General features: G+C 47.8%; 1 protein-coding gene across 1 annotated transcript in view; it reads right to left on the minus strand.

The window, feature by feature from the left end:
* LOC311320407 (LIM domain only protein 7-like) overlaps positions 1-12,996 on the minus strand; it is a gene marked incomplete at its 5' end in the record, with an annotated part of 60,651 nt that overhangs the window by 46,539 nt on the left and 1,116 nt on the right. The window contains 2 exons of the mRNA XM_084452138.1: positions 5,336-5,405; positions 7,615-7,685. Of these exons, the coding sequence (XP_084308264.1) occupies positions 5,336-5,405; positions 7,615-7,685 (141 nt within the window). The remainder of the gene's footprint in view (positions 1-5,335; positions 5,406-7,614; positions 7,686-12,996) is intronic.

The raw sequence follows: 12,996 nt of genomic DNA on the forward strand, positions 1-12,996 counted from the left end.
GGGAGAGGCAGACAGATATGAGGTCAATATACTGTATGTCTGCCTCTCCCTAGGTCTCACTTCTGCCTGCGGTCATCTGACGTTCGTGTATGCGTGCGTGTGAGTGTGCGCGTGCGTGTGGTATATGGTGTGTGTGCCTTGGGTATCGTGTGTGTGTGTGTGCGTGTGTGTGCTGAGTGATGACAAATACTAGGCCAATCCTTGACCAACACTACAGTGTGATGTTTCATGTTCCACTCCCTACAGCCTGGTTCGTCCATCAGCATATCTCAATAGGACAGCATACACACCAACACAGCCCATGTAATGACACATGGGTTTCAACATGTGCTGAAATGATTAGGGGGTTGCTGCTTCTATATTTAAACAGCCAACATGCCTATTAGCAAATGGCAGGGGAGAGCTGACCCCTCTCTCTCTCTCTCTCTCTCTCGTTTCGTGGGCTGTTGGCTTCACTTGTGCCTGATCTGATGAGCAGCAGAGGTCACAGTGAGGCCTAAAGGTGAAAGGTCAGAGCCCTTTCTTCATGTGTCCCAAGGTCTACTGTGGGTATAATCCTGTGTTGCCTGGGTTTATTTACATTTAGGGAAGGATATTCTGATTTGCTATGGGACCCAAAACACTGAGTTGAATAGTCATACTTTTCTCTGAGGTTGTGGACCATTACATTAAAGTGTATAAGAAGAGGTAGGACCAGCAAAGTTGTCTGCTTCAACACAAGATAATTACATTATAGTGCTTTAGCGGGAGCTTTTATTCAAAGCGACTTACCATAATTGTATTTAATATAAGGTAATCAATGTACTACTACTCGCCAATAGTCGCCAGTAGGCAACAGACATTTTAATCCTTGAAAATATCTTCCATCTTCCTTAAATCATTCCTCAGATCCACCTGACTAAAGAAATATCACTTTGAGAATCAAGTCCCTAAATAAAAGTAGGCCTATGTCTTGGAATGTAGCTTGATTCATTCGCATGGCATGATGAACTCATTCTGAACAAACCAGCACTCCTTGTCTCAGAGATTATAACATAATTCACACGTCAACATTCCTCAGTGATACCAGCCTTTATGGGGGCTGTTGTGTACAGTACAGGTATGTGGAGTTAACGCAGTAAACGTTACCACACTTGATATGTGCGCAAAGTGCACATGATTCCATCGCTGTACCCTTAGATAGGTACGCACCCAGGGTTTTGGTGTAAATCTATCTTATCACAGTCGCTCTCGCAAAGCAAACTGACCCCGTGGAACTACACACGAGCAAGTCATCCAAATATCATGTTTTTACGAAATAAAAACACGGTGTACTTTGCATCTGCCCCCTCTATCCAAACATCTTCCATTGCCTGAAACCGCAGAAAACTGGAATTGTTTTCCGATGAATCATCGTTCCGTTCTGTAGTGTTGTTGTTGTTAACGGGTCATTCCCGTACCCCGCTAAGACAAACTGTGGGCAACTGGGTGACAATAATAACACAGCCAGGCCCATTTTCTACTCTATTCCTTTCTAAACAGCCCGGCAGTCCCCTGACCATGCAGAGATAATAATACAGAAGAATGCCCTGCTGGCTCTGTAGGATACTGGCTGCACATACTGTAATAGGCCTACTGGTAGAAATGCTGCACCATCCAGCAAGCGCTAATCCCTCGACACGGCCGTCAGGATCCGTGCCGAGGACGGCTCTACTCATCACACGCCGTCTCTGACGCGTCATCGTATATCGCAACACCGTTTATCGTAACTGAATTACCGTATTCCAAATTTCCTTTCACTTTTATCTAACCAGGCAGGACCCTTGAGGTTAAGAACCACTGGCGAGAAATATCTGAATTGCTGGATATCAATGACATGGATGCCTTGTACAAGAACAAACATACATTGCCTGATTTGTCTAAGAGCATTCTTTAGTGACGGATACTCAACAATCAGCTTCATCTCTGCCAGTACTTTGGAGGTTCTCCCAAAATGATGGTTGAATTATCCGAATATCCATTTCTAGTCTTCCATCCCAATAAACATGAGCGACGTGTAATCTGCATTTCAGGCATTTGGGGACACTTGAGATGTTTGGTTTTTCTCATAATGGAGTCCATGTAACTCCACTGGACTGGTCTATCTGGCAGTTGACAGGTCCAGGCAAAACATTCACCAGTTCAACACAAACACTATAGCAAAACATGGTCAGGCATCTATCATTACCAAGATTGGTACGTAGACATTTAAATGAGCTGAGGGCGGCCAATGAAAACGTCTGTTTATCTATTTCCATCCTGCGTTTCATACAGACTCAGCTGGGCTCACAGAGGGCCGATTCTACAGCAGAGACATCCGTCAATTACCGAGTGTTTACAGTGGGCTGAGGCCTATGGAGTCATCTCCAACCCTGGTTCTCTAGGCCCAGCCCGGCGAGGGCCTCTACCCCAGGCCTGCTCTGATGTGGCTGGGCACTCCACCGCCCGACCGCAGGGCCTCCTCTCCAGCCCCTGGTACGAGCCGAGCCAGAGAGATTCAAACCCGCGGCCCGCTGAGCTGGGCAGCGGAGACGGAACGGAGAGAAATGGAGGAGTGCGTTGACATGGGAAACATTTGCATGAATCCAAGTGAAACCAGACAAAAAGGACCCCGGGAATCTGGAGCCAATGTTGCTAAATATTCCACACAACCAAAGATTTCCGTTTTTTTCCCCTCCCTATTTAACAAGCTCTGATTCGGCAGGAGTCAGAGCCTGGTATGGTATCGATTTCCAGCGGTGAAATAATTTGGAAAAGCAAAGGGTAGACATGCCTATAATGACAAAGCGTTTTCATATTTGAGCGTTAAAGGAGGTGTGCTTGTAAAGAGGCTTTCATTCACCACAGATTAGACTCATCTCAGAGTCACAAATAAGAAAGCCTCGCCAACATTCCTCTGGTTCGTTGTGCATTGTGCAATTCTCTCTCATACATGTGTGCACTCATGTAAGTTAATTAAACCTGAACCAAAGTATTTTCCCAGTTAATTTCTCTCCGAGAACATTGAAGTGAGGTACATTGCAAAGTGCACACTTCAAGACAGACTTAATCATGTCAACTATCTACAGTAGGTAAAGAGACCACACTACTACCACTACTTCAGAGATGACAGAGTAGGCTGGTTGGCTCTTTGCAGAAACTTTTAAAAGACAATGCTCGTTTTTGACAACCTGGACCTTATTTACGACATATTATAAGACGTTTGACTCACCGAGATCACTTTGGTGTAGTTCGGAGGCCTGTAGAAGAAATGTAAAATCCAGCGCGAGCCAGTATATCCATGTAATGGCGGTGATCGGGGCAACGAGAATGCAGCTTCTAAAAATCTATTTTCTGCCGCGAAACGGTTGTTTTCATCAATCTGTCTGGATGAATCGCTAGTTGTGCTTACATAGAGAGCATAGGCCTGTTGTGGTATTTCCCATGCCTCTGTAATATGATCTTTAGAAACGTCGTTAGACACGAAATAGCTTCCTCACCTGCTCCAGCACGCATGCGCACAGCGTGCTGGAGCAACGATTGCGCGCTGTGCGCATTCGTGCTGGAGAAAGTGAGGAAGCTATTTCGTTTCGAAAGACGTTTCTAAAGATCATGGCATGTGAAAACCACAACAGTTATGCTCTATGTAAGCACAACTAGCGATTCATCCAGACAGATTTTACATTTCTTCTACAGGCCTCCGAACTACACCAAAGTGATCTCGGTGAGTCAAACGTCTTATAATATGTCGTAAATAAGGTCCAGGTTGTCAAAAACGAGCATTGTCCTTTAACTCACCTATGCTAAAATTGGATTCTTCTTATAAGAGGTCTGGATTATTGAAGTGTAGAAGATAAAAATTAAGAGACAGAGAGAGAATGAAGAGACAGAGAGAGAGAGAGAGAGAGAGAGAGAGAGAGAGAAAGGAGAGAGGGGGGGGGCTCTATTGGCAGACAGAGAGAGGAGACAGAGGACTCTAAACTATTTGTGGAAAACAGATACTGGCTATAGTAAAAATGGCTAGCCTAATCCTGGTGGAGAGCTATGCCTCTGCCCGTGCGGTCTGCAGTCAATGATAGCTCTGGGGCTGCTAAGAGAGTGATTACCCCCACGCACCACACTATCACACTCACTCTCTCACTCACACACACATGATTTCGATCAGGTGGTTTAAGTCCAAGTCCTCTCGGAAATACCACAGCAGGAGCTACCACTGATCAGGAAGATACTTAAGGCCATTACCTCAGCAGGTGAGCGGCTGTTTAAGAGGCTAATAGGTCCAGAAGCAGACAGCTGGCCGGGCTCCATGCCCTGACATAACACTGATGGAGCGCCGCTCTGGTAGTAACTACAGTGTTTACTGTTAAGTGTATAGCTGAGGCCCCCAGGGCTCTGGCCTTGGTACCAGGCGTTTATTCGCGTCTGTAGCAGGCTTTGTTGTTGCCGTCCCTTCCCATGGCGTTGGGCACCAGAAGGCTGTGTTGGACAGAGAGCCGGTAAAGTCGCCAGACTCCCAGATTCTCTGTCCTCATAGCAGCCGGTCTGTATTACAGACATGTTCTGTGTGAACGACGGGCCTGACGATTCTCACTGGAGGATTTTCATGACTGTTTCTGAGCTGTGGAACGCTCCGACGACATTTCCTCTGACCGGTCTAGTCAGCAACAACTAGTTTCAGCAGAAACTGTGGTCTTTGGCCCGCAAATATCTAATTAAGACGGGTTCTAAGGGAGTATTTATCTTCTTTCGAAAAGACCTAGAAATACTGAACTAAGATGTTTACTTGAACCTAACCTTAAGCCTAGCCTCCACCTGACCCCCATCAAAATGCAAACCGCCGCGCCAGCTTCAAAGCCGCGCATCTTGGAAGTAGGTTTTGATTGAAGGCCGCGTTAAGCGCGGCGGGCAGCCGTCACATTCAGAGAGCCCTCCGGTGTGCCCAGTGGCCTTTCCAGACGCTCGGCGTTCACCCTGCTTATTAGTGAGGGCAGATATGGAGACAGACAAGCCACTGAGGCGGACACCTTCCCCTGTCAGTCTCCAACACAGCACTCTGGAAACTCTCTACCCTGTTATCTCCTTCCTCAGATCTCCCTCACACCCTGTCCCGGGCCAAAACAATCATGGAAAAAGCTTATCACAACATCAGGCAGCTGCAAGATAGCTTCGGCTGAACAAGAGCGATCTGTTGATATTCCGAGTGAGAGCGTGATGGTTTGGAGTGTAGGCACACCCTTTGAAGGGGGAATGTCAACAACGGGTACATTCCCTGAGCACTCTTGGAGCGATCGTGACGCTCTAGAGTTCTATAGGAGGATGAAGAGAGCGGAGAACTCACCAGTCCAGCGATGGGTGTGGAGAGCCTGTTCACCCTCTTGATGATGCCTGGCTTGATCCTGTTGATCAGACTGGAACAAGAAGAGGAGAGAGGCAGACAGTGTGAGGGAGGGAGAGAGAGAGAGAGAGAGAGAGAGAGAGAGAGAGAGAGAGAGGGAGGGAGGAGAGAAAGTGGTGGGTCTGACTTTAGGTTAGGTCTGGCTAGCAGGGAGAGAATGAACAGAAATGGTTGCAGAGTCTCTGTGCTATGTGTTTACGACTTCCTAAATGTTGCCCACCTGGCTTCAGTTTACTCTAAATGCCCATGGAGCCGGGAGGTAAACACGCTGGCTCTCTTCTACTGCTAAAACTCACTCTACCAATCCCTGGAACAAGCTCTGCCCCACCAAACACGGCCCCCAATTCCACAGCCCTTTCTGTGTGTCATGTGACGCCGACATGCCAACTCTTCCTTGTATATTTAGATGCACAAGATTGGCTCGGACGTCGATTCTATGCTCCTCTAAAAAAACATGCTGATGCTACTGCTGCTGAAATATAGGCTACTCTACTCCCCCCTTGGAACAAGCACTGTCCAACCAAACACTTTCACTGTCCCCTTTCCTTCGCTCTCTCTTCTCCTCTACTTCCTGTCTAAACAGGTGTAGAGAGAGAGAGAGAGAGAGAGAGAGAGAGAGAGAGTGTAGACCGTGGGTGAGAAGGGGACAGAAACTTTTAGGCAGGATTTCCTTCCGCTGATGAAGATTGCATGATCGAACGTTAAAATAAACTAACGGGAACAGTCCATCATTTATATGCTCCAGTGTGCGGACTCTGCTCTTTCTCTCATTTTGCTACTCCGATTTGTCCTGCACCTGGTCTGCATAGTAGACGTGTAAGCTCTTTTCATTTCCTTCAACACCTCGAGGACGATCAAGATCAAGAATCAAGAATAATCCAAAAATAATAATGGAAGTTCTGATTAAAATCCATTGTCAGTGAGCCATGTTTCCATTCGGTCGGGCCCTGGACTTGAGGCGTGTAGAGAGAGGGAGGAGGGAGGGGGGAGCAGGACGGAAGAACGCCTCTAAAACTCCTGACTTTTGCCCCGGGTGAAGACTGTAATCTGACATTTGCGATCAGGTGAGTTAATGAGGATCATTGTGAGGAATCGAAAGCAAAAGAAGAAAGAACCTCATATACCTCGTATGTGTGTGGAAAATAAAAGTGTGTGTGTGAGTGGGATGGCAGGGGTAGTATACTTTATGCGTGGGGAATATGATCTTTAAAGTAGCGGCGTTTGCTATCACTCAGATAAGGATATGTGAGTGTGATACTATCATGTGCGGAAAAAAATAAGAAAAAGTTCAATGGATTATGACTGTGCCAATCAAAGGCTATAACAAGGCAATAATGCTATCTACCGACCGTACGCCATGGTGACTGACTGTCTGTGGGTCGGAAAAAACAACAACATTGTATCACAGATAACAGATGGGTTTGGTTGAGGGAGCATTGCGAAGTCCTTGACTGACAAAGCGTCTGCTGTTCTCTCGGGAGAGTGGAAACAGAGGAGTCAGGCTCTGATAAGCAGAATGGGGGATCTGTCTGTCTGCGTCTAGAGCACACGGCCGGCGTGGTCACGGAGAATATGCACGGTGGCCAGTGGTAATTACGGCACCCTGCTGACTCACTGAAACAACACCATTCAGGAGTGCTGCCCCTGCATGCGCGCACACACACACACACACACACGCACGCACACGCACACACACACACACACACACACACACACACACTGAAAATTCCCCATCATCGTCTTCTCAACACCTCCTTCGACCCTAAACTCAGCTGTGCTCCAGTCTGTCTGCTTCCCAGTGCTGTTTGAGCTAAGGCCATTTAAATCAGTTCACTACTTCCCACTGCCCTCCACAATGACAGCCAACATGGCCCTCAGACTCTGCCCACTCCTCACATCTGTTCCACAGACAAGCCCACTCAAAATAGATCAGAGAACACAAGACCGGAGTGACATTCAGACACCGACAATACACAATGTTCGGTTTGTCCCAAACACTAAACAGGAGCAGAAACTCGCCACAGACATCTAACAAAGATTACTTATCCATTAGCATACCTTAGTTAGCTACCAAACCAATCAGCAAGCCGGGGTCTAGTTTCAGCCCTGGTTAATATCAGTAACACTTACGGCAGAGCGGAGGTCTGGAGAGCAGCGCGCGACCGGCTATGAATGAGCGGTTTGAGTGGAGAGGTGCCTGGGAAACAGCCGAGGGTACTTACTCACACAACAGAACCCCATTCTCCAGCGCAGATCGGAAGTTGTTGCTCCCGAATGTTTTCTTGGTTACCGCCTGTAAATGGGAAAAAGAGGGATTCAGAAGAGAGGGGGGGGGGGTAGAGTGAGAGAGCGGGGGTGGGGGGTTGAGAAGAAAGGTAGGATGTGAAGAACAGTGGAAGAGGAAGTGTGTGTTTTTTCCTCCAGTGTCTCCAGCGCCCCAGGAGAGAGGCAGAAGTCCTCAGGTTGGAGCTGAGAGGTCTGGTTCGGTGGCTCTCACGCTCCTCCTGAGGTCTGGGGTAAACACGCTAGCTAAGCAGGGCCGGGGCCTAACAGGAGGCAATACCCCCATGCAGAGGGCTAGGAGGGCATCTGGGACAGGAGGAGGGAGGAGAGAGAGAGAGAGAGAGAGAGAGAGAGAGAGAGAGAGAGAGAGAGAGAGAGAGAGAGAGAGAGAGGAATACAAAGCTCTGTCTCAGAGCCTGCCTGAGGAAGAGACAGGGCACTGTTGTGGCAAAAACATACAGTATGCATTTGTGTAAGAATGGGCACAAAGACACACACGTGCGCGCACGCTCACACACTCACACACACACACACACACACACACACACACACACACACACACACACACATACACATACACTGTGACTGCAACAGCTGAGGTGTGCAGTGGTCTACAATGAGAGGATGCACTGGGCATATAGATTGATATTCCCCCCTACTGTGTTTGGAAAGATACAATATGAAATTCACGTGCACACACGCACGCACACACACACACACACACACACACACACACACACACACACACACACACACACACACACACACACACACACACACACACACACACACACACACACACACACACACACACACACACACACACACACACACAAACAGGTTGAGCAGGCTCTGCCCACACCTGCCAGTGAGGCTGGGTCGTAAGAGCCTCGAAAGGACAATCAGTAAAATGCAAACATGGGCTGAATAGTAAGGCAGACAGGCTAGAAGGGGCCAGACAGAAGATGACTGACAGATGCTGCTATTTTCTAACAGGTCCAGTTACACCCCGAACCACCGGCTGGGAAAACCTTGGCTTTGGCCCTAAACCGTTCCTCATTCTTCTTACAGTTATGTCATATGTTGTATGTAGAGTATATACACATCAGTGAATGTTTAGAAATATAACATTACTAAATATTGCCTAAATAAAGAGTATGTTGTTATCATATGCTGTATAGTCCTGTATCTGAGTATTTACAATGAAGGTTAGTTATCTGAAACCTGACACCAGTGAATTTCCTCCTGAACAGGCATAAGTTGTGGGTAATTGCAACAATTAGCATTAAACGGTGAGCTAATCTAAACTTGGCTCTGGGAAAGTTGGCCTCAATAATAAACACAACAAAGAAGATTGTTTTCCTTTTGACATTTAATGTGGCTTTCAGTTCAACTCAACAATCTGGTCAGTGAAAATGTAATGAAGAAAGCAAATAGTTCCCACACAAACACTCTCTCTTGTATGGAGAACCCCACCCTGTACCTACTGAAAACACACGCACACATTCACACACACACACACACACTCACTCACTCACTCACTCACTCACTCACTCACTCACTCACTCACTCACACACACACACTCAGTCACACACACACACACACACACACACTCACACACACTCACTCACTCACTCACACACTCACACACTCACTCGCACACACACGCACGCACGCACACGCACACGCACTCACACTCACACACACACGCGCACACACGCGCACACACAGAGTGTAATAAAAATAAACAAGAACATCTCCCTCTCCCTCTTGGTGTTGACATATGAAATCCTGACCCCTGCTGTTTCCTCAGAGAACACCTTATCTAATGAAAATGAATTCCTTTTAAATAGGCTACTCCTTCTTTAATTAATTTCTCTCTCTTCTCTTCCTGACTTACACACACACACACACACAACACACACACACACACACACACACACACACACACTCCTGCAAACACACAAATGTTGCATGTCGGTACTGGCAACAATTATTGTTCATCAAAGTCTTTGTATCTGAGCCTCAGCCCCGAGCGTCTGACGGCATCATGGGTCATTAGTGGGCCAATCAAAGTGGGTAATCTCCCAGAGCAGGCCCTTGTGTAAGTCAGGCTCTGTGCCCACCACTGGCACTTCACTCCTTGCCCTGGCACACAGCTGGGCCTGCCTGGTATTAAGAGGGTACTTTCCCCTGTAGCACTGTAGAAAATCTCTGTCATTAAAGGAACTTGCTTCCCCTAGCCTGCCCCCCCAGCCTGCACCCCTAGCCTGCCCCCCCAGCTCCAGCAGCAGGTTCCCGGCCCCAGCGCCCTGTTTGGACAGAATGGAGGTATGTTGTTGGGGATTAGAGCTGATCCCACGCAGCAGGTTCAGCAGAGCGCAGGGCAGGGTGAAGAAAAAAATGAGGGAAAAAATGTCTTATTCAGATTCCAGAGTCCCCACGCCTGTCAAAAGATCCTGGACAACACGCTCATGTGCTCAAGGGCTGCGGCGTCATATAAACCTACAGCCTATGAGATGAGAAGTGATCGATTTGGAGACTGATTGAGAATGACAGTCTCCAGTTTTGGAATCATCAAAGTTAGAGAGAGTCAGCCCGATCAAGAGAAAGAGAGAATAGAGACAGAAAAAGAGGGAAAGGGGAGAGACTGAGAGAAGGGGAAAAAGAAAGCAAGAGAGAGAGAAAAGGAGAGGGAGAGCAAGAGAGAGAGAGAAAGAGAGAGAGGGAGGGAGAGAGAGAGAGAGAGAGAGAGGCAGAGAGGGAGAGAGAGAGGAGAGAGAGACTGTATCCAAAGCCATTGTTCATTCATGCAAGGCACTGAGGCATCTCAGCACTGAAGGTTTGTTAGGACACATGGAATGCAGCCCACCGCCGCTAATTGTCCCACTAAAATGCGTCCCTCCCCCTGTAGAGGAAACGCAGGGGAATGCAGGGCAGGGGGGGGAATGGGGACCTCGACTGGACACGACAGGTAACCTAGCAACACCTGTCTCAGTGGTAGCACAGCACCTGTCAACCTGGATTGTTTGAGATTGTACTGTATCGTACTGTATCGTATTGTATTATATTGTGCCATTTATTGCATTGTATTGATCATGGATAAATAAAGTTGATCGATTGATTGATGTATCGATCTATTGATCTATCTATCTAAATGATCTATCTAAATTCAAGATTCAAGATTCCTTTATTTGTCACATGTAATGTATGGTGTACAGTCACTGAAAAACAGTCACACTAAATCATCCATCCATCCATCCATCCAGACTGAATGTTCATGCTCTGGCAGGCTTGTCTGAGAGGATGCTCCACATGAGTAGGTCTCAATACACCCCAGGTCCGCTGCTCTGGTCACATGTCAGTGACATGACAAGAGGGGTCAGCTCTGACACACAGCTCATCGTGTGAAAAACAACAACAACAACAACAGCAGCAGCAGCTATGGACCATTAGCGAGGCACTCCTAAAGCTCACCCTTGCTAATGGTCATTACCATTAACCTTAAGACATAATGCTCAAAGGGCCAGGGGGCTGTGAGGGGGGAGATTTTTTTGTGTGAAAAAAATTGAAAAACAAGATGTGTGTGGGGGGAGGCTGGTCATTTAAGATTATCCACACAGATGATACAGGTTACAACATTGGATCAACTTGCTATCGTCAAATCGCTACTGTCAATCTAAACACGCCTTCACTTGGTTAAAGCTGTCATGTCACGCATAGAGTTTCTAGCAGGTAGACAAAACAGGGGAAGCTGCACTCTAGGCCAGATAAAATCAAGTCACACTGGATGTGTAAGCCTACATTCAATACAGCATCCTAGCAGGTCAAACAACAAAGTAACCCGATCCTCAAAAGCTTCATACCTTGATACTCGTTCATCCTTAAAGACCTCTAATGTGGTTCAAAATAACGTCCACCCAACCCTCGGGTATTAAAATGAAATTAATAGAATCAACCCTGCATCTGATGTCATCCAGAAGGAGAATTCAGACATGGGATGAGATTGACCTTTGACCCAATCTTTAGCAGCCAAACAACAGGAGAACAGGAACTCTTAACTGAGGTATTCTAAATATCCCGGCTAAGACCTATCTAATGTCTCCCTACAACACGCCTGTCATTCAAGTCTTACCGGTTATGATGGACGCACGACACCAAAAGCGGTGAATCTCACCATATGCAGCAGTCGGCTAGCCTGGAAATGGCTACTGAGCCTTCCTAAAAGAACATACTGTAATAATTACACTGCCATCATGACATCACTACTGAACTGAGTACAATGTCACCATTTAAATTATGGTTTCAGGCTAGCCGTGTGCATGTACCTACCACGCCCCCCCCCACCCCCCAAGACACACACACCCCACACACACTGGCCCTTGTTTCTGTTCATCATCAGGAGTTAAAGGGCTTCCTATTCAGTGGTCCGTTAACAAGGCAGCTCCAGTACTAACGTGGAAGCAGGCGTTGTCCGGGCCCTGTGACTGCTTACTGCAGACAGCCAGCACCCAGGGGGGGCGGCCAGGGCTCTGCTCACAGCCATGGAACCCAACGCAGGAATGTGTCCGAGTCCATGTGACAAACTCCAGACCGTTTAGTCGACTTTTCACACCCTTGCCTCGTCACCCACGCACACACACACACAGAGGCATGAACACGAGCCCGAGTGTGACTGCACACACACACACACACACACACACACACACACACACACACGCGCGCGCACACCTCAGTTAAAGGTGCCCTGAAGCCTCTAGCAGCCGGTTAATCATTCAGTAACAGACCCCATGGCGACACAAGTTCCCTTTGTAGGGGAACATTCAGCACCAGGCATCTGAGCCCCAACAACTGCCCCTGCCTCTACCACTGCTCCTCTGTTCCAACTAGCCCTAGCTCCGGCTCCTATCCAAAATATCACCCCTGGCACTGTTCCCGCTATTTACCCCAGCCCCTGCCCCAGCTACTCTCGACCGGGCCTACTACTGCCCCCTGCTCCAGCAGGCCCCTAAGTACAGCCTCCAATGCCCCCAATTCACTGCCCAGCTACCCTGCCTCCCTGCCCCTGCCCCCCACCCCCCCTCCAAAGTCAGCCAGCCTGGCCAGCCCACTACAATGGCCCAGTGTGCAAGTGTGTGAGACGCTGATGTCACATTGAAAGCATTCAGATTCACCCCTCATGAAATAAGAACAATATTTGTTTAGTTACAGCCAGTGCACCGGCTCTATAGAGTCCTGCTGGGAAGGGAATTCAGCAAGGCTAGGAAAGTCCTCATAAATGGTTTGATGGAAAGTTTGACCTTTTGGGAAAGGTCCCAGG

This window comes from Borostomias antarcticus (genome assembly GCF_949987555.1).
Source record: "Borostomias antarcticus genome assembly, chromosome: 17".
NCBI classification, from domain to species: domain Eukaryota; kingdom Metazoa; phylum Chordata; class Actinopteri; order Stomiiformes; family Stomiidae; genus Borostomias; species Borostomias antarcticus.